The sequence below is a fragment of the Pungitius pungitius genome, chromosome 6 (assembly GCF_949316345.1).
Source record: "Pungitius pungitius chromosome 6, fPunPun2.1, whole genome shotgun sequence".
In the NCBI taxonomy this organism is placed as follows: domain Eukaryota; kingdom Metazoa; phylum Chordata; class Actinopteri; order Perciformes; family Gasterosteidae; genus Pungitius; species Pungitius pungitius.
In genome coordinates, this window is record NC_084905.1 from 21,151,489 (window position 1) to 21,173,299 (window position 21,811).

General features: G+C 48.2%; 2 protein-coding genes across 2 annotated transcripts; both read left to right on the forward strand.

Moving 5' to 3' along the window:
* The first annotated feature begins 9,160 nt into the window (after positions 1-9,160).
* On the forward strand, positions 9,161-12,284 carry cav2 (caveolin 2). Its single transcript, XM_037452643.2, has 3 exons — positions 9,161-9,338; positions 9,443-9,630; positions 10,727-12,284. The coding sequence occupies exons 1-3, from the start codon at positions 9,183-9,185 to the stop codon at positions 10,875-10,877; spliced, it is 495 nt and encodes a 164-aa protein (XP_037308540.1). The 5' UTR covers positions 9,161-9,182; the 3' UTR covers positions 10,878-12,284.
* Positions 12,285-13,843: 1,559 nt separating this feature from the next.
* Positions 13,844-20,545, forward strand: cav1 (caveolin 1). Its single transcript, XM_037452401.2, has 3 exons — positions 13,844-14,153; positions 14,989-15,156; positions 18,894-20,545. The coding sequence occupies exons 1-3, from the start codon at positions 14,118-14,120 to the stop codon at positions 19,233-19,235; spliced, it is 546 nt and encodes a 181-aa protein (XP_037308298.1). The 5' UTR covers positions 13,844-14,117; the 3' UTR covers positions 19,236-20,545.
* Positions 20,546-21,811: the final 1,266 nt, after the last annotated feature.

Genomic DNA, 21,811 nt, shown 5'->3' on the forward strand with positions numbered 1-21,811 from the left:
GAAAGCATCATTCACGTCCCGGGCTGAGAGTTCTGTGGAAAACTACCATAGAGGCAATGAGTGTGTGTGCGTGTGTGTGTATGTGTGTGTGTGTGTGTGTGTGTGTGTGTGTGACTCCGCTCAGTTCGACACACCCTCCGTGTGTGCGTCAGGTGTGGAAGCAGCTCAGGAATGAGGAGAGTGGGAGAAGAATGTCCGTTATCGGCTGCATCACATGTTCAATCACATGTTCAATCACATGTTCAATCACATGTTCACATCTCCTCCGGCCCACTGACACACAGAAGCTCTCTGTATCCGCTCCCTTTATTATCACCATGGCAACAATGGTGGTCACAGTGGCAACACAGTGGACACGAAGGCTCTGCAGCCTTTTATCAGACCTTTCATCCTTTTAACCACTGGTCCACTTACAAGAGGACAAGCATCATATTTCTTTTGCATTTGAAGTCAACAACCCCATTAATTAGCAGAATGGCAACACGTCTGGGTGGAAAAAAGATTGCTGTATCTGTTCAGTGGCATAGTTTCCCAAATCTTGTTTTTGCCAAGTGGAGGCCGAGCCCTCGCATTCCTCCGCCTGACGGAGGGTGATGGAGCACACGGGGGTGAAAAAAGCAGACATCTTTAAACAGTTATTCAGAGCTTCCAGTCAGAGCTGCTGTGGTTTGGGATATGTGGGCTGGGCAGATGTGTGTGTGTGTGTGTGTGTGTGTGTGTGTGTGTGTGTGCGCTCCTCATGGAGCCGGGTGTGTCGAACCCAACCCATGTTTGTGGGTGAGAAGAAGCAGGAACCTCCTGAGCGAGGCGCTGGTGTGATCCTCCTCCTGGTGACTCATTGTTTTGGATTTACAGCCACGTGGTTCATGCTCTATTTCTTTGTTTTATTGTTAATTCACACATTCACCAAATGAACAGGGTTTTGTGAGTGTGACATGAGCGTCATATCTGGGGGGTGATGCTTCGGGGGGGTGATGCTCTGTTGCATTGTGGGAATCTGCAGCAGCTGCTGCTGCAAAGAGTGATTTCAGAATCTCTTTAGCTTTGGTTCCGTTTTCAGAGAAGTTCTACGTTGCTGCTCTTTGGATGGAAAGTTTCACAACGTCATTCGAGGGGCTTATTTTACATGAAAGAACAAGTTAGTTCAGAGTCGTTATGAGATTATTTGATTTGATGAAGATGTGTGTAAGAGTTACATAAAGGGTGTTTTTTTTAACATTTTTTGGCCTAACATATTGTGACTATTTCTTCAAAAACATTTTTTTTTTTTTCAAAACAGTTGGACCAAATATAATTATTTTTTTTTACTTTTTTTGGCCCAACAAAAATTACATTTTTTTTACTTTCTTTTCAAAGAAATTTTAAACCTGATATATTTTTAGGGCCTGAGCCGACTGAAAGTCGGGCGAAAGCCCTATTGAAATTGCAAGAATTATTATTATTATTATTATTATTATTATTTCGCCACTTCGAACGCACTTTCGGGGACTTCATCATGTTCAAAAACTCTTGAATTTTTGCACGCGCATCAGAAGTGCGCAAAATTGACGTATGATTCGGGTCCCGCAATTAGAGGAGAGAAAAAAGAACTCTCTAGCGCCCCCCAAAGTGGCCGCAATGTTAATTTTTTTTTTTACTTTTACCGATCGACTTGGAACCTTTTCACACAGGTTCTCTTGGATGTGCTGTACACAAAAAAAATTATGGTATGCAAATGCGCCTACCGTTTTATGGCCGCCATTTTGAATTTTGTGAAAAACACGTTTTTGCGAACTCCTCCCAGACGCTTGGTCCGATTCTTACGAAATCTTCGGCAAAATGATCGTTGGCTCGATGCGATCAAAAGTTATTGAAAGAATGTTGATATCTCATTTTTCAATAAAGTTATGGACCAATGAAGTTTGTAGGTTTGTGTCCTGAAAGTTCAAAGGCCTATAACTTTTTTTTTTTCTAACCGTCATTTTCACCAAATTTTGAGGACATGTTCACAATGAGTCCTAGAACATCCCCAAATTTTCCCAGAATATTTGAACATTAGGGGGCGCTGTGGTGATTCTGTGTATTTTTGGCCATTTCCTTCAATTTTTACATTTACAAACGAACGAACTCCTCCGAGAGTTTAAATCCGATCCATTTCAAAATTTGGCAACTGGTTCCTGACAGCCTTGGGGTCAAAAGTTATTAAAATCAAGAGTTTTCATAAAACCACCTGGGCGTGAGCTTGCGTGCAGTTTGGACAATTTTGGACGATTTTTTTCCAAAATGTAAAATGGTATAACTCCAAGGAACATTGATATTTCTGGCTATAAATGTATATTCATGATGCTTGTGTAGGCCTTTAAGTAATGCCATGCAGTGATTTTCGAAAAAGTATAGCGCCACCTATTGGCTTAGGTCAATGCAAAGTTTGTACATTTACATGTCCATTTCCCAGCCCTTTAATCTGATCAACTTCAAATCTGGGAATATAAGACGTAAGACTGTGACGATGGCTCACAGTGAGAATTGGGAGTTTTGGACCAACTTTGTGGCTGTGACGTCGCCATATTCGCATGAAAGTTCAAGCACATCTTCTGAGCCTCGGCACACTCCAAAACTCTTGAAAACCTCTGTGAGTATCCTACGTGATGACCTTTACAGACCTGATGTGCAGTTTTGGATCAAAAGTGAAAAATTGCCTCCATTGCGCCCCCTGGAAGATTTTGACGAAGCCCCGCCCGCACCCTGTTTGACCGACAAGTCCGCTGATTTTTTACCAAATGTATTAAAGGGAGACTTAAAAAAGTCTCTGAGGAATTTTCTCTAAAACAAACAGGAAGGCAGTTATAATTTTTTTAGTGTGAATATTACCTGAATTTTTGGCGGAGAGTGACCAATCCTATTTCAGTGAGTTTTCGAATTCTCAAAGCCATCAGAGGGTTTAGCTCTCCTGGTAAGAGACCGCCCCCCGATCCTATGGTCGTGAGATCGAGTCCCGACGAAATCATACTTTTTTTTTTGTTACTTCTTTTTTTAAACGCGTGTCCGGCTGATCTAACGGACAAAATGATTCAGGTAACTCTCCTTGCTGAGGTTTTTAAATAACTGTACACTTAGAGCAGCTGTGTCACACTCGTTTCAGCCACATACGGCTGCTGGGCACAGCTGCCGTATGTGTGGAGCTGGAGGGGGAGACGTGAGTGACCTGGCGTTTGCCAGCTCTAACGTAATGTATTTCTGTTCAAAGTAACCGCTATTCATGTTTTGCACTTTGTACATCGCCCTTTCTTAATTAATTAGACTCCTGATGTGACTTCAATTGTGTTTATTGAACAATGCTGCAAAATATAGTCCCCAAAGATCGCACTCTCCGCCATTTTGTATTGCGTAATCACAGTGAGCTGGTGGCTCCGTTGGGAAGCAACATACGGGTGGAGATGCAAACACGTTTTGTGATATTACGGGTTACTGTTAAGCAGTGGCGGCTGGTGATGGAAAAAGTAGGGGGGGCTGAGGGAGATTTCTGCCGTTTATTTATTACATTAACACCAAAGTAACGACTTAAAAACAAATAGCATCTAATGTAATTATTATGAATTTAGAATGTCCTTGTAGATTTCAAATATTGTTCTTTCAAAGACAAGGTCATACCAAGTCATACACATCATATTAGGAAACCAAGTCATACAAGGTGAACTTATAATTGCTGTAATTTGCGTCAATATTCAATATACACAAAGAGGCAAATAGTCGCTGTTATTACATGGAGTAACCACTAGATGAAGAAGACTGTGCATTACCAATTGTAATGGTGAGCAAGTCAATAAAAATTATTTACATTGTCTCCAGTGTTCACATAAATCGTACAGCAAACCACCTCTAAGACAGACACACAAAAAAAACATAAAACTCCTCCAGAGACACAACAGCATCTCCTCTGCTCCTCCAGGGACACAACAGCATCTCCTCTGCACCTCCAGGGACACAACAGCATCTCCTCTGCTCCTCCAGGGACACAACAGCATCTCTGGAGGAGCAGAGGAGATGCTGAGTGCCTGGAGGAGCAGAGGAGATGCTGAGTGCTTGGAGGAGCAGATAAGATGCTGAGTGCTTGGAGGAGCAGATGAGATGGTGAGTGCTTGGAGTAGCTGATGAGATGAAATGTTTCATGTCCTGAACACCGTTTTCACACCAGACTCGATCGGTCGCTGCGGTTTTAAAAAGCAAACAAGGGAAGCAAAACAGCGAGTTAGTTACTCCACAGCCGGTTAGCCACGGCTTCCTAGTGTACCATGTCCGCGAAAAGCCTCTAGTGTACGACGCTTCCTTGTCTTTCACCTGCTGTCTGATGTTAATTTGTGGCTGGTCCGGTCCCATTTCTTTTATTTTTTGTTTTTCAGCCAGTGGTCTTCTTTCAAACGGAGTTTGAAGAAGAGATTGCACGGTCAATATGGTGTGGAAATGTCTCATGTAGTTGGTCAATTGGAACTATATTAGGCAGTAATAACAGCTATGGTTTTTATCTTTAAACAAAAAAGGATAACTCTGTTGGACAACTACTCAATTGTCTTGACGACATATAGGCCTGGATGGCTTGGAACTTTTTTAATTTTAATGACTTGGGTCAATGCAAAGTTTCTACATGGCTTAACTGATTCAAACTGAACTTACCGATATATTAAGCCCTGGAGGAAGAGTGTATCTTAGTCAATGTATTCTTAATTATTTCATTCAGCAAAGCTCTCTTCAGGAAGACAGCCACTTCGTCATCCAGCGGGTTTGGTTAAAAAGTTAACATATCTTGATGGAGCAAAAGAGGTGGGGTTAGCTGTCGTCCTTCTACCTCGACTAAACCAAGGTGTGAATTAACCTTGATTGAGACTGCGTCTATAAGATATACAGGACAAGAAAAATGCACTGGATGTAAACTGTACGTGTGTTGATTCAATTATACGGACGCAAACTGGAGAACGAGACGAGCGTTTGCTGTGATTCTTGCGCTTCAGACTCTACCTTTATTTTACAGGAATGCATCTTTTTGTTATCGTGGTCATCGTGCCCGAGACCCTTAATGATTACTCTGCAGGTCTTTTGCAGCGGGGCAACAGCCCGGCGTCGGTGGATTCCGTTCGCGAGGCCGCAGATTCGGGTTTGAATGGCAGCCCCGAGAATGATTTGTTTAGTCTCTTTAGTCTTTTTTGACCCGCGAGCCCGGCCGACCGCCGCCCCACCCCGACGTGCGAGAATAGGCGAAGGCCCGTTCATCGCTGCTTGCAGCTTTAATTTCGTTTTATTTTTTGACATAAAAAAAATGTTTGACCTAATATTTTTGCCGTCTTATTTATTCAATTTTGTCTCAAAATATTTTGTCGTTTTTATTAAACATCCTGAATATGAAATATAAAATTCAGCTTTATTTTGAATAAATTTGAGATGCTGAGAATGTTCCCCGATTTGGGTCGCTCAGCCAGACCAGTTGAGAACCACTGATTTAAAGGACGAATCCTCACACAAGCTGATCAGTTTCAGGTTTACCCGACACTTTCAGAAAGGGGAAAAGCACACAATGTGTCTGCTTTTATACATCTCTAACATCTCTATTACAGTCAAACCCTTGAAATGACAAAGTAGTACAAACCTTTTACTTTTACCTTTACCTTTCCTTTTTTGAAAAACTGCCAAAACCGTGTTTTTTGTTGCCCCCCCCACCCCCCCCCCCCCCGGCTGACTCGAGGCTGGAAACATGGCGGCAGCGTGGCACTGTGCATGACCCAACAGCTGCTGTGCATACCTTCCAGCGCCGTCATCCTTCACCCGATCCCGAAATCACCTCCAACCTGGGAGGGAGAAAAAAAACATCTGCACTCCTCAACCTAAAGAGAGCGATTCTTCGGCCGCCCTCCGTGAGAAGAACCGACCTCCACTTGGCACCGAGCGAGGAGTCTGTCTCAGACCACAGGGTGTTTCCCAAAGATTACAGGGGGGGGGGGATGCGGCGACCTCGTTGTGATCTTTTCATTGACTTTGGGGTTAAATATGAGCGTAAATAAACTGTGCAGCTAAAGACGTGAGTGGTGATTGTCCCCCGAAGGGGGAGGGGGGGGGGGGGGCTCTGACTGTTTATACTTCAGCAGAGAAGGAAAAGAAGTTGCAGGTGCAAACAGGCCTTTTTTTTCCATTTCGCTCGTTATGACGCGTGGCGACGCCAGAGGAGCGGCCTCACAAAGCACCATTTGAAGGGTCGCCGGGGCGACGGCGGTTCCCAGCGAGATCAAAGCTCAGAAATGCTGACTTTTCAATGGTGCCGTTTGGTGGATGGTTTCATTCACGCTGCACACAAAGCACTGATCCACATCCGCAGCAGAGTGTCAGGAAGCAACAACAACGACACCTCGACGAAACACTCAACTTCGGCATCTCGACAGTTTTTGGCGCACGGTTCAAGGGGAACACTTAAAGGTTTGTTCGAGCACGTCCAAAGACTCGCAGTCCTTTTCTTAGAAGGAAGCCCCCCCCCCCTCCCCCCCCTTCTCTATGAACACACCATCAGTAAGAAGGTAACATGAAGAGCACATTTCCTGGTTGGGGGATGCAATAAAATGCCAGCGATGATGTCATGAAGCGGACACCAATTGCTTTGACAACACGCGTTGTTTCCAACATTTGAACACAAATATCTAACAGCTGATCAGTCAGAACATTTAGGATCATCGGTCCTCAGACCCTCAACCCCAGAGCAGAGCGACAGGTGGAACCGACCGAGCTCACAGACCAGCTGAGGCGTTTCTGGAAAATGGTTCCAGGGGCTGAATTTCTTTCCAGCGCGTGGAACAGACGTGAGAGTCGGGGGCCTCGGGATGAAGGGGCCTGTCGAGGCAAAGCCGACCTGCTCTCGTCTCTCCATCCACCTGAAGCCAGAGCAGGTACGCTATAAATACTGCTGCTATTTCTGGGTCTGTGTGTACTTTAACTACTGAGCTGTGTCCATTCACTTATATTTAGGTATGTTTAAATTAAGATATGACTTAAAAACATCAATGAGCCAACATTTCGAACATGAGTTCATGGTCTCAATCTGTGGGGATTGTTCTGCATATTCAGTCAGATTGGATGTTGAAAGTTACCTCTCTTGGAGGCAGGAGGCTTTGAAACAGGCCTCAGAATTGAGGACGGGGAGAAACTGTGTCTCGTTTGAACCGATTTTGGAGGTTTTTTAGGCCGTCTGAACCTTTCTGAGTTGTGAAAGTCAACGGACGCGTCGTGGTCGTCTGCGCGTTCGCTTTAAGGCGAAGGCGCTGAACGATGTGCTTCAGGTGACGTGCGTCCCGTCGGGTGGGACAGGAAGTCGCTGCGTGTGAGCTGATTTCATTGTTCCCCCTGGAAACAAATACACGCATCGGTTCCCTGTGAAGTCGGAGGAAACGTTCCGCTGGCCCGGATGTCCTGGAATGTCCTGGGATATCCTGGGATCTCCTGGAATGTGGCCGGTGATTTCATTGGATAATTAACCTGCCGGATCGAGCCTGCAAACAAATACAATTTGTTCTCTTAACAATGAACACAGTTATGAACTATTACTATTTCTGTCAGGATTCCTGGTTCTTGACAATAAAAGCCTCCTGAGACCCAAATGAATCTTTAATAGAGAAGTCACGCATCTTAAACCTAAACCACAATTCATCAGACTTGTGGCTTGAAAACCGCAGGTCCTTGAGCTCCAGGAGGTAGAATCCTCCCTGGTCTCAGATCAGCACCGGGGGGGGGGGAGGGTCGTTTAAGTAGCATCACACAGGCTGAGGAGGACGTTCCTCAGCACGTTGAGTGGGACGCGACAGCGCAGCGGCTCTGAGGAAGCACCGACTTAGTGGACCCCTCCCTGACAGAGGTACAGTGAGACAATGGATGGTTGTGATGAAGAACAGAGATGGTGTGTGTTCGCCTCGCTCTCTGTGGCTCATGCAAATCGGTTTCAAAGGTGGTTTTGGTTCAGCTCGTCCAACACTTTGCTTTCAGGTTCCTCCACAGGAAGTGAACGCAAAGACCTCCGAGCTGCTGGAGCTCCTGGCAGGGACGGGTGGGGTTAATGCTGTTGGCTCTTAAAGTGGTCGAGGCTGCAGAACCGTCGTCATTTATTCATTTGAAGAGGAGCAAGGAACCTTGTTTTCTAGGTGACGTGGCTCACAACCCCGAAATAAGGCCTCGAGTTGAGCGAGCAAAGGGCGTCCATCACACCAACCAAAGGCAACACCTTCCCCTGCTGCGCTCTGGTGTCCACGCTGTCCCCCCCCCCCTAGGGCCTTCCAGGCCGTCTCCCCCCGGCTGAATGCTGGTCTGTCAGAACACGCCTGTGTGCGTTAATCCAGGAGGGCTTTTGTGTGGCCGAGCTCTGATCCAGGGGGTCGGCGTTTCTGCTTCGCTGTCACTCGCCGTCCTGACCTTCGTTTTGTCCTCTTTGTCTGTCTGTGTGTCCCTGCATGTTGCGTCCAGGGGCCGGGACGCCCGGAAACAAAAGAGGCTGCGGTTTTACAGGCCGCTCGCCAATAGGACGCCGGCCGGACCTGCCGCATCAACAAGCGGGACGCAGGTGGACCCGAGGGTTGCACACAAATGTCCTCTGGGAGATCATTCCTTTCCGTGTCCACTTGATGGACCGCCTGCAGGGAATTGTCTCCGATTTGGCACAAACACCTTATACTGGATTTGAGGGCAAACTGATTGAAATGTGGATGAATTAGCTCATTGTATTTGATGAATTAGGGAAAGTGACGTTTTGGGCAGACAAGGAAGCAGCAACCAAGTGGTGTCATTTCTGTTCAGGAAGCACTTCAAATGTTTTGTTTACGTAAACTAACTCCATAAGATACATCACAAACATATACACCTTCAAGGAAACACAACAACACGTTTGTGACATGGACATCTTCACCCTTGGTATCTGATGACCCCCCCCCCCCCCCCCCCCCCCCCCCCGCAGGCTGTAGAGCACTCGTCACGCTTGGTCACATGAGGTTCTGGGTTTTGGGCCCCGGTGGCTCCTGGGGGGCCATGGCGCATGACAGCACCGCGGAGCCCGAGGATGTGACTCGAAGCCTTGTTGCGTCCCCGCTGCGCTGCTTTCCATACGGGGGGGTGGGGGGGGGCGGGGTGGCGCTCCAGTCTCGCGCACAGCGAGCAGCGCACCGCCTGAGCCGCGCGCACGCAACATGGGTCTGGAGAAGGAAACGTCGGGCACCAGTATAATCATGGACGAGGACGAGTTCAACAGATCGATAGAGCCGATCATGTCAAAGAAGGAAAGAAGCGCGCACGCGGCGGCGGAACCGGACCGAGATCCGCACGACATGAACGCGCACCTGAAGGTAAACGCGCTGCTGTGAAAAGTGAAACTACAACCCGGAGCTGCGCGGCGAGGCGATGTGTGGTTGTCACCTTTCATTTTATCTAACCGTTCAACCACCGACAGGTCGGGTTCGATGACGTCATCGCGGAGCCCGTGTCCGCGCACAGCTTCGACAAGGTGTGGATCGGGAGCCACGCCGCGTTCGAGCTGGTCAAATTCCTAATTTACCGCGTGCTCAGCACGCTGCTGGCCGTGCCCGTGGCTTTCATCCTCGGACTGGTCTTCGCGGTGCTCAGCTGCATCCACATCTGGTAGGGAGATGCCCCCCCCCCCTCCCCCCTTGTCCCGCAGGTCTCTGTACCGGTGCGTTTGGGTTTAGCCGCGCGCACTTGGCACCGTGCCAAATGTTGGTCATAACAAAATGATTATTATGCACACAGATGTCGTACTAAAGGGATGCCGTGACATGAAATTCTCTTGATGAACAATAAAAGTTCCAAAAAACATCAGAGTGATTGAAAAATATGAAAATAAAGCTGTAAACATCATCATTTTAATACAAAGATGATTATAGTAATTCAACAATCTTCAGTCTGATGACGTCACTTAAAACATTTCTTCCCCATGCCAGCATAATTTGGCTCTTTAAGGGCAAACATTGTCAGAAGTTATTTTTATAGTATGACGTCAAAAACTCGCGTTGTTTTCATACTTTTATTTGGGCAGTGATGTCATAGTTCGTTTAACCAGGTGCCTGCAACCCAAATAGTCCGTTCAGTACTTGATGAAACAACACTTTATGCCCAGAAGTCAGCCCTCCATGGAAAGTTTGGAGGAATGTTGAGCTCCATTGGTAGAGGAAGGGAGGGGAGGGGGGGGGGGCACCTTGTGCCTTTTTCGGTATTCGTCAGTAGAAGACGGAGCGTCTGATCCCCATCAGCCTGCACCGTGGTGGGGACTCTTCTTCCCGGAGCGCGGACCCCACAGGTGCTGCTACCATGGACCACACAGCCTTTTATTATATGTAAATCATGGGAGCGAAGGTCCAACACTGCTGGACTGTCACCATGCGATACAGAGCTTTGACATTTAGTTAAAGATGAATGTGCAAATGAATCCAAAGCAACAGCTCAGCCCTTCAGTCTTCAGTGTGGATCTTCCTTTACCGAAAAGCTTGGCCCGTGACGTAATATATATAATATATAGAAACCGCTAAAATACAGTGTAAAACAAGCACGAAGGTCCACACAGGACATGTTAGTCGTGTGTGGACAGGTCAATAGACACAAGACCCGCTTTGTGTTGTTATGAAACATTGTATTATTATTTTAAGTTACGTTTTATTTTAATGTATCGACTTAAAACGGGAAGCAGCTCCTCTGTGACCTTTTGACCTCGTCCCCCCAGGTTGGTGATGCCGGCGGTCCAGAGCTTCTTGATGCTCCTGCCTTCCCTCCAGGTGGTGTGGAGGAGTCTGACGGACACGCTGGTCACGCCGCTCTTCCGCAGCACGGGGAGGAGCCTGTCCTCGGTCCAGGCCACGACCGCCGAGTGCTGATCCCTCGGCGGAGTGGGACCGGACCGCGACCCCCCCCCTTACCACGTGGAACGTGAGACCATCGAACACCAGACGTTCCTCCACGCTGAGTCCCGCGTGGAACCAAAAGCAACATTAAGCCGAGCAGATGGTCGCGGTTGTAAAGTCGTTATTTAAACCAAACCATATTTTTCTAACCTTCACTGAGGAGCTTTGTTGCCTCATGGTATCAAACACAGATGAAATTCACAAACAAGATTTGGTTTCAGAAACACACAATTACAACATTTATTTCTATTGACTGATTCATGAATTTGATCCTGTGTAAGGTACATTTGAATATATTATTCTGTTGATGCACATTAAAACACTAGAAACGACTAAATTAAGAACGGTAAACCCTTAGAACGCATACTTACACACTTTAGACAAACAAGTCTTACTGAAGATCCTTTTTTTTGTGACCAAAAGAAGAAAAACGATCATTTTATCGAGAGCGGCTGGATCAGAGATGTACTATTTCTGCTTTTTACTATACTGTATATATTGCAATGAATTCAGCTAGAGATGTAATGTATTGAGAAGAGTTTGTATGTATAAAAACCTTAACCTGCCGAGTGGATTCCAGCTTATTGGCCTTGATATCGGCTCATTTCGTCTTGCTCGATACTTTGCGAGGGGTCTTTCTAACTTTCTTCTGGACATTCGTCTGAGGACTCGAGGGCGATGACGGCGTTCCACACCCCCTGCTGTGATTGGTTGAAGGCTCCGTGCTGCTGAGACTCCGGTACATGTTTCATTGACCAGTCACAGGGCTGCGTTTAACACGTCCACAGCCACACGGGGTCACACGGCGCTGGGACTTCGACCTTTGACCTCAGGGTACAAAGCCTGCACGGGTCACTCTTGCTGTACAATTCTGATATTTAACAGGCGAAATCAAGCGAGGAAATGTGAGGGTTTTGTACTGATTTGTCATTTTCAAATGCAGACCCACCTCCTGTGTTTGAGATACATGGGGCCACGCCCCTTTTTACAGACGCTAGTTGCTAGCATTGCTAACGCTACATGCGGTTGATTGGAACTTGTTCATGAACCATTCAAGGTGCAGTTAAACTAAATAAATGAACTTAAAAGCCCCTGAACGACGCTCAGCGGAGCCATAATTTGGGGATTTATGGCTTTGTTTCAATAATAGTGGAAGACGCAGGTGTGTGTGTGTGTGTGTGTGTGTGTGGCGAACACGTCGCCCTGATCAACCCCAGCTTCTCCAGGAGGACAAATAAATCCTAATGTGTCACGTATCCATCTGTCTGTAAAACCCTTCCTTTTGTCAGAATGGTGACTTTGAGGCCTTTGCTTTGTGGATTAAACTCGTTTTGGAGCTGTTGCCTGAAATGTGTTCCTGAAATAAAAGAGTTTCCCTCTTCCCTTCTTCTTCTTCTTCCATCTCAGGGGACGAGTCTGGTTGAGACTCACAGCCGAGTGCTAGAGAGGCCTCGTAAATCCACGGTTTGCACACATAGTTTTACCTGTTGCAGTGTCCTTTGGCCATCAATGCCTTGTATTATGTTGACTTCCTGAGAGTCTTTTGTTCTGACTGGAGCTTCTCCAGCACACACCCTCTTTGTCTCTCTCTGTGGCCACATGCTGAAACGTGCTCTCTGACGTTCGGATATTTGGGGCTTTCTGGTTTCTGTTACATTGGTGCTTCATTGGTGCTTCTATTTGGTTTAGTATCCACCCTTTTCAACTGTATCGTCTTAAAAATGTCACTTTACCAAACAGTTTCCTTCCTCCACGGAGGGGTTGGGTCACGTTTGGAGAGTTTCATCTCTCAGCCTTGTCATTTATTTGCATGTAAAACATGTTTAAAATCGGCTCCATCCCCCTGATCTCTTCTGCTTTTTAAAAACGTGCACATTTAGTTCAATTCATCGCGAAATCAACATTCAACTTGGAGGAAGGAACTTTTCTTCACTATTTAAGGTGACACCTGTGAGCAATTGAGACACAAATGGACATTTTGTGTAGATGTTTTCCTTGAATTTGTCTCATTTTAAAGGGCAGGCATCAGTTTTTTAAGGTGTCAAAGGTCGTCCTGGAGTGGAGCGTTCCCTTTGAGCGCCATCCTCCACACACACAATCAGCTGTGGACCTTCTGTCACTCATTTGCATGTTTGATAGTCTTATCATGGACGTTATTGTCGATCCTGCTGGTGTAGAACCACGCTGTGTCTCTTCATAAGGCCGGAGATGATCAGAGTCACATTGTAGTATCGAAGGTTCCAGAGCAAGTTTCAAATCGATTCACAAGCATTTATATATATGAAAATATTGACCTTATATTGATTCAATAGCTAAAAACACAGAATGAGAGAAAGGCAAACTGACTTCATTGCAGCTCACTATGCAGGTTGAGAAGAGAATTCTAAAGAAAAGCCACACAAAGACTCAAAGGTTGGAAACCACAAGCAACTTCGGATCTTTTAATAGTCAATTCAACAATTGCTTCCCAGGTAATATCAATTCATTTTTCTAATGTCACGTTTCTCAACTTGCAAGTTGCTCTCACACGAAAAAGCACGTTGAAAGCCCAAAAGATGCGGAAGTGATCTTCCCAACAGGCTAAAAGCTCCTTTCACATTCAGCCAGAAAACAGGTGCGCGCGCCAGCTGGTGTGCGTCCAAGGTGAGATGATCCAAAGAATGCAAACAAACCAGAGTGACCAGCTGCTTCACAACAGCCGAGAGCGCGCGCACGGTCTGTGCGTCCATTAAACAGACGGGTGACTGACTGTTGTATTGGCTTCAATAGTCACACAAATCACGATTCATGTGTCAATGTGTGACTTTATTCGTTTCTCTTTATGTTTCCTTGCTCTGTGTTACTTGAATGGCTCTCCCTCGGGCCACGGCAGGTATCCACACCTTGCCACATCCAATTAACGCCCACATTCCCCCGAACAAAAGGTGTAGTTATGCTCTATCCACAAGAAAAGTTATTCCACCGCAGTTTACAGTTACAACACTTCTACAGTTTGTCCACCGCAGTCTCTGCTCACAGGTGACCAGTAGAAGAAGAAGAAGAAGAAGACGAAGAGGGAAACACGGAGGTTTCCCCTCGCAACTGTGGCATTAGCAGTGTGGTCACGTTCAGCGAACAGGGCAGGAGTTAGATGAGCGCACGGGTCCCTCATTCCGTCTCCGCGCCTCCCCTTCAGCTCCAGTGGCTTCTCGTCTGCTCAAACGTGAGGACAGCATGACAGGAGGACTGAAGGACGGCGACACCGAGGGGGTACAGTATGGCGCTCGTGCACAGCACAGCAGTTTTTGACATGGATTTCTCTGTTGAACTTTCCATTCATGGGGGGACGTTTGGGGGTCTGTCTCCTATCGCGCGGTCTTATCTTCGTCCTGGCTCCCACTACCACACACGCTGGGGGGGATGTGGGGGACCATCGATCGCGCATTAGCACGTGGGAGTGAGATTTAACCTGCGAGAATGCTTTAATATCACAACAACCGAGGGTCGCCTTTAGGCACCAGCCGCGCGCGTTTACTCGCCCGTGCGTAAAAGCGCCATAGGGCGGAAATCCACAACCACCTTCCAGCGTAAGATATGAGCCAAGGGTCACGAACGTGCTTTGAAACAATGACAAGCATGATGCTTAAAAGATTCACCGAGGACAGAGTTGGGAGTTTTGGCCATTTTACGCACACCGTAAAGCTGTGGACACGGAAACCTGTTGTACGGCACCTAATAGTGTCCATGTATTAAAACATATCTTTGTACCTTCGATTTGTTCAAAAACACTGAACAATACGTTTTAATAAGTCTTCTTTTACATTTGTAAATAGCCCCTTTACGCGTTGACACCGTCGCCATGCCCCCCGGGCACATGTTAAAGCCACTGTGCGGGACGTGCGTTTTCTCTCCGGGTGGTGAGCACCCCTGGCGGCTGGATCGAGGGGTGTGGTGCTGCACCTTCTATTCATTTAAACCCATCCCTGTTTGTGGGGCAGGCTGGTAACGCGCAGCTCCAGTCTCTCTCCCACTCCGAGCGCGCCGCACGCTTTCCCTCCTCCTCTTCACTCCTTTCCTCCCTCTGTCTCCTCCGGATCCTTCTCAGGAGTTTCTGCACTCGCCGTTCATCCGAAAGCAGGGGAACATCTACAAGCCCAACAACAAAGACATGGACAACGACAGTCTCAACGAGAAGACCATGGACGACGTCCACACCAAAGAGATCGATCTGGTCAACCGGGACCCGAAGCGCATTAACGACGATGTGGTCAAGGTGAGTCGAACCTGGAGGGTAGGAGGGGGAGGGGGGGGGGGACGTGCAGCCGTCGATTTTCGTGTCAACTGAAACCATCCACTTTGCTACGATACCTGTTGCAGAACTTCTGCTCAGTGGAGCCGCGTGACAATCACTGAAAACCTGAACAAACTTTGGGAAAAGTGCGCAGAAGCGCAGCAGCTCTCAGCTCCGGGTTTTTGTGCGTTTGTGCGCACCGGAGGCGCGCGGCGGCCCCCACTGCGCACTGCACGGGCTTCCAGCACCGCTCTCTCCCCTATTAGGAGATTACTTTGCACACTGAGGCCCAGCGGCGTGCGACCCACGCGCGTAAAAACCTGCGCACACTGAAAACTCAAATGTCCTCACATCCAGCCAACAAATTTCCTGTTGTTTGGAACGCACCCCCCCCCCCCCCCCCCGCACAGAGGGAACTGCGGGTTTATTTATTGAGGAGTTCAGCGTGGGGGGGAAGCCACCTGACGAAGGAGCAGCAGTCTGAGCCCGGCCGCGCTCCTCTGCAGCTGGGGCTTGTCTCATATGAGGGGGGACGGGGGGGGGGGGGTTCAAACGGCCTGCTGCGTGGGACAGGAGGGGTCGGCTCTTTGAAATGCCTGAACTCTGCCTTGTTAAAACAGGGAAACACCCCAAGAAGTAGTCTGTCTACGGGGGATATCCCTCACCCCTCCCGGTCTCGCCTCCTCCATTCCACTCCCTCCCTCCTCCCCACATGCCTTCAGTTACGTCAGAGCAGCAAATGACCACGTGTTCATACTCCTGTCTAACTATTGAATCAGTTTATTGGAAGACAGAGATTTTTCATTGGATTACTGTTGGATTCTTTTATTTAAAAAAAAGGGTCTGACTGTTGTGACGTCAGCATTTCTAGTCACGGAGTAAAGACAGACCAGGTACTGATTAAATGAGAAACCATGCATGTGTCGCCTGAAGGAGAATTAATGATGAGGAGTTAAGGTTAAAACTGAACTGAACCTCTGAATGTGGAACCCACACATGCCAATATGTAAAATCTTTCCCATGTGGTGATTTCACATTGTTTTATTTGTAAGGGAAAGACTGTTTTTAGTGTATTGAAAGTATGACAAACACATGGGGGAGAAAAAAGTCCGTGAAATCACAGGCAGATGTTCACCCTTCTCCCAGTTGTGCCACATGAACACATTCACCAAAGCAACTTTGCCTCCGCGTCGTCCACCACTTCCCGCTTCCCCTCCCTCGCAGCGGTGCTCCATTGTGACAGTGAGTCACATTCTCCTTCCAGCCTCAGAATAGAACGTCCCGCCCCTCTCTAATCAACTCACACAGGCCGCTGCTGGAGTTATCCCAAATTACAGGGACACGGGAAACTGAGACAGGCTCCCCATCTCCATCTCATGTGCCGCCACATTAAAATACACTGCCCCCCCCCCATCTGGGTAACTGACCCTGTGACCTGGGAACCACCTACACGAAGGTTCTCCATAGTGTTCACCAGTATGAAGTATGGACCCGAAGACAGGAACGTGACGGATCTGTCTGCATCTAGTGGTGAGGCTGCAGGTTGCTGCCAACCGAACCCCCCCCCCCCCCCCCCCCCCCATGTGCCGAGCATCTTACTTACTAACCCATAGCTTTAGCGTACTAACCCATAGCATATTTTTTATTATACTTTTATTTTCTTTTTATCTTATTGCTGCACTATGTTGTCATTATTGTACTGTACTGGTGCTCCCCCAATGAAAGGCTCACGCAGGGAATCCCTTACAGCAACAACCCCCCCCCCACACACACACACACTGCACTGCTGTAAGTAAAAGGAACACAAGCTGCAGCTGGCCTCAATCACCTGTGGCCACTACAAACCACCTCCATTACCGCCGTGCATGCTGGTCCCTCCTCTCCTTCCTTTGCTTTTGTTAGAAGAACGGCTCCCAGCGGAGAAGCTTTCCAGAGGTTTGAAGGGTCCTTCGGGTCAGATTGAAAGGAATGGAACGCTCTCCCTGTGCAAATATTGTGCATCGTCCATTCCTAAAACATTCGATTTAGCATGTCGCTTTTTACATGAAATAGCTACAATCTGTTGCACGTATTTTAATATGAGATGTATGGACTTGTTTTCAGAACTTAAAGCACACTTGTGGAAACTATTCTGAGTGAGAGCCGCTCCTTGTAACCGCTCCTGAACGCAACCCAAAGTTTTCCCCTGACTTTACGGAAGCCCTGGAAGCAACAGAGGAGTCCAGTTAGCCCCCCCCCCCCCCCCCCCCAGCAGCCCTCCTCTGTCTATTGAAGCGAGGAGCCTGAAGACAGAGCTCTGCAAATAGCACATGGCCTTATTTGCTCCACACAACGGTCGCCTGGCCGTCCGGTCACATGACCGGGCCCCGAGACTCCTCCAGAGGGTCATCGTGGTGTAAGCGACCCTCTGAGGTCCGAAGCGAGGCTTTTCCCCTCCTCGTTGTACCTTTAAAAAGCAACAAGCAGGAGTCAAACTCTCCACCATCCCGCTGTGTGGTTTGTTCCGCTCGGCAATCAAAGTCCTGGAAAACGGAGCCGAGTGGGTCCACTTTAAAACGGAGCTGTGGAAAAATTGAATGGACTGTTTTGTGGTCGCAGGCAGATTTATATTATACGGTTGGTGCCGTGAGAGAAGCTCTACGTTGCTGCTTGGAGGGAAATAATTGGACCTGGGAGCTGCTGTTTGAGGCAACGAGGTGGCACATGTGAGAAGCATTGTTGCGAAATAACACGTTCACTCTTTCATTTGAGTGACGGGATGAAAGTAAGCCCTAAGAGATGCTTCATAGTCTGCACATTATCGTCTTAGATAGCTCGATGCAAACGTGGGGATTAGAAAGGGGTGGAAATAGCCAGATGCTACAAGCTAAGCTAGCAGCGTAGCATTTAACGCAGAGTGGTAGAAGTCTTCTGGTCTAACTTTGCTGGAAGAGAGTAAATAATTTAAATGGACACTTTTGCAGCTTTTCCCCATTGAGGTGATGAGAAATACCTCCAACATAAATAAAGAGAAACTGGATTTGATTGATTGTCCCAAGAAAAGAGACAAGTGCATCAGTTAGAGCTCTAAGATGGAAAAAGTGAACAGTGATGTGCTTTTCTTCAACCAGCGGTCAGCTGGTGTAAGGGGGGGAGAGGGGGGGGGGGGGGGGGGGCGCAGGCTGAGACCTGCTCGACTCAGCGCCACGGCCCCCGAGTAGCTCGACCAGGCGGGACGCCGAGTCACAGCAACGTCAAACACTGAAGGTTCCACCTTCACGCGCGTGTTTATTACACACACACACACACACACACACACACACACACACACACACACACACAGCAGTAAGACGTGCCTCACACAGCGAGTGTTTACAGCGGCTAAAAGCTTCCGTCCCGGCGGGTCGTTATTCAGACCTGACTCACGAGGTTTAGACCGTGAACACTTTGACCTCCAGCTTTCTACAGTTTACTTTCATCTCATCTATTCATCTGTGTGTGTGTGTGTGTGTGTGTGTGTGTGTGTTTGTGTGTGTGTGTGTGTGTTTGTGTGCGTACCAGTGAATCTTGTCAAAGAACCTCACCCTCCATCTCAAACTGACGTGATTGACAGCGTTAGTTTTTCCTTTCAGTTCATGAAGTTGATAGAAATCTAAAAGTCGGTCGGTTGAACGAGGCTCCGCCCTCCGACCAGATGGCGGACGTCACGTGACCCCCCCCTCCTCTCCGCCCCTCCGCAGGTGGACTTCGAGGACGTGATCGCCGAGCCGGCGGGGACCTACAGCTTCGACGGCGTGTGGAAGGCCAGCTTCACCACCTTCACCGTCACCAAGTACTGGTGCTACCGGCTGCTGACGGCGCTGGTGGGCATCCCCCTGGCGCTCATCTGGGGCGTCTTCTTCGCCATCCTGTCCTTCCTGCACATCTGGGCCGTGGTGCCGTGCGTCAAGAGCTACCTGATCGAGATCCACTGCGTCAGCCGCGTCTACTCCATCTGCGTGCACACCTTCTGCGACCCGCTGTTCGAGGCCATGGGCAAGTGCTTCAGCAGCATCCGGATCAGCACCACCAAGGGGGTGTAGGGTGAGGAAGAGTAGGGGTCGGGCTGGGGGGGGGGGCACTGATTAACGGAGGGTCAAAGAAGAAGAACAAAATAGACCTCTGGGAAAATGAGAGGTGAGACTTTTCCAGAGCTGGGGAGGGAGGGGGGGGGGGGGGGGGGGGGGGTTGTGTGTAAGTGAAGAGGCGTGGTCACATGGCACCTGACAGCGCCTTATTTCACCGGCTTTTTTTTTCTTCTTCGGGTGGGAACAGGAAATGAAAGGGTTGTTCTCCGGGGTTGTTGTTGTTGGTTGTTGTTGTTGTTTGTTGTTGTTGGTTGTTGTTGTTGTTTGTTGTTGTTTGTTGTTGTTTGTTTTCTCTTAACAGCGAGCAGCTTTTCTGTTTCCTCAGTTTTGCCAAATGATGCAAATTCCTTCCGTTGTTCCTCTGGAGAGCTTCTCCCTTTCATGTGAAGAGGGGATGTCGGGGTGTCCCTGTCTGCTCTAGTCTGTGTGTGTGTGTGTGTTGGGGGGGGGGGAGGGGGGGCAGGGAGGGAGGGGGGGGGGAGAGCACAGCCAAATTCTATCAGACTCAGCAGAATCAAAATCAGCTTACAGGACGAACAGCACAGCCTCTGCCCCCCCCTCCCCACCCACCCATGACCCACCAAAGCCCCCCCCCCCCTCCCACCCAGCTTCCCTGCAGTCTGACACACTGAACCTGCCCTCGTTCCTGCATGCGCCTGCCTCGCCTCGCCCCCCCCCCCCCCTCAGCATGGACATCATCTGCATCTCAGCTCTGCTCCCTTCTTGCTCCTCAAAACTCAGATCTCCATCAGCAGCTCAGATCTCCATCAGCAGCTCAGATCTCCATCAGCAGGCTCCCCCTCGTGTGTGTGACGTGAAGCTCTTTGAGGTCAGCACCACCGTGGCTTTCGTGTCCCGTGCGTGCTGAGTGGGCGTGGCCTCCTCCCGGCGCACCAATCCACAGTAGTGTTGGTGAAGTGAGAGGTTCTCACAGGGCGGCGCTTTGGATTGAAGACAAATGTCAGATGGAATGTTTCCTTTTTTTAAATGTGTGTTCCATCCTCGTTTTGTTTAACCTTTTGAGTAAATGTGCCCACTTCTGACTGTGGACACGGTGCTGCAAAGCATGAAGGGAGGGGGGGGGGGGGGGCGGTTTGAGACACTACGCTAAGCTTTACTCCGTCACCTTCACTCTTCCTGCCGTCTTCTCACCAGGACGTTAACATGTGATGTTTTTTATAAGAAGATATGTTTTTTTTTTCTCCCTTTCCTTGCTTTTATTGTACAATATCACGCTGTGCACATTAAAACTGAATAAAACCCAGTGTGCATTTGTTTGTTCTTTTATCTAGAGCTTCTTTAAAAGGCCCGACATTAACAGTGGATCCTTTGTTCAGGCATAGCGTATCTAACCGTGCAGTGACTCACAGAAGATGGAGACTGGTTTCATTCATCTGTTAAAAAGCAGCAGCTGAACGGTGATCTTCTCGCTGTGACTCATGACATCCAAGACTCGTAACCTCGGTGCTGCACAATAAATCATGTTTGTAGCAAATAAATTGGGATTAAATTCTTTCACAAATATGTGAAGTAGTTCTCTGGATTTTTTGAGAATTAACAAACCAATCTGCTTCAGGGGAGAGAACACTTTGTGATCCAGGTGAGCAGCACATCTGGATTGTGCAAAATAAAAGTCCAGCCACAGGGGATTAAGTCCCAGAGGCTAAGGGGTTAAAAAAAAAGGGGGACAAATCCTGATCTCTGCGCTGTTTGCATGTTCTCTGCAGCTCGCAGTCCTCCAAAGGTCAGCTGGATCAAAGGCTGGAAACCACCAACAAATAAGAACATCGGGGTGTGAATCTCAGAGCTGAGCCAGAGCTCGGGGCTGGAAAACACCTCCTAGGTGTTATTCTGATGAGGTGCATGCTGGGAAAGGCTCAACCATCGAGGAAAAAAAAGTAAATGACCTTCAATGAACTAACTCCCCGTTTTGAGTAACTGGTCTCAGGTGTTGTGATGCGACGGCGCCCTCTAGTGGGACCAGTTGATGAACGCAAGCAAAATGCAGAAGAGACAAAAGTCCGTCCTTTGATTTTAGGAGATTCTTGCATATTTTCCAAAGCCTCTGGCATTAGAACAATTCTATCAGCATCTAGTCTTCTGCTGCCAGGCTTTGCTCCACAGATTTGTTCCTGTTCAGCCACAGGAGGCTTAGCAAAGGATGGGGATCTGGTTTGACGACCTTCCGTAGACCCGTTTAAGTTCTACCACACCAAACTAACCCTTTACTCATGGAGCTGATGTTGAAACGCAAACAACAAACTGTGGATTGTGAGGTGCACATTAGTGGAGATCATCATCTCGCTCTCATGTTGATTTCCCGTCATTTAGAAGAAGGATTCTCGTCGAACCGTGAGAGACAGCGACGAATGACACCAAACTATCATAACTCTTGTATTTTGATGTCTGAGGAGGAGGAGAGGTGGACTCTCTCCTCCGGTGACGAAGCCACAGCAGCTGTTTTCCGGAGGCTCCTCTGGTGCTTCATCATTCACCTGAGAAGATTCCTTCACATCCACGTCACTTGGGCT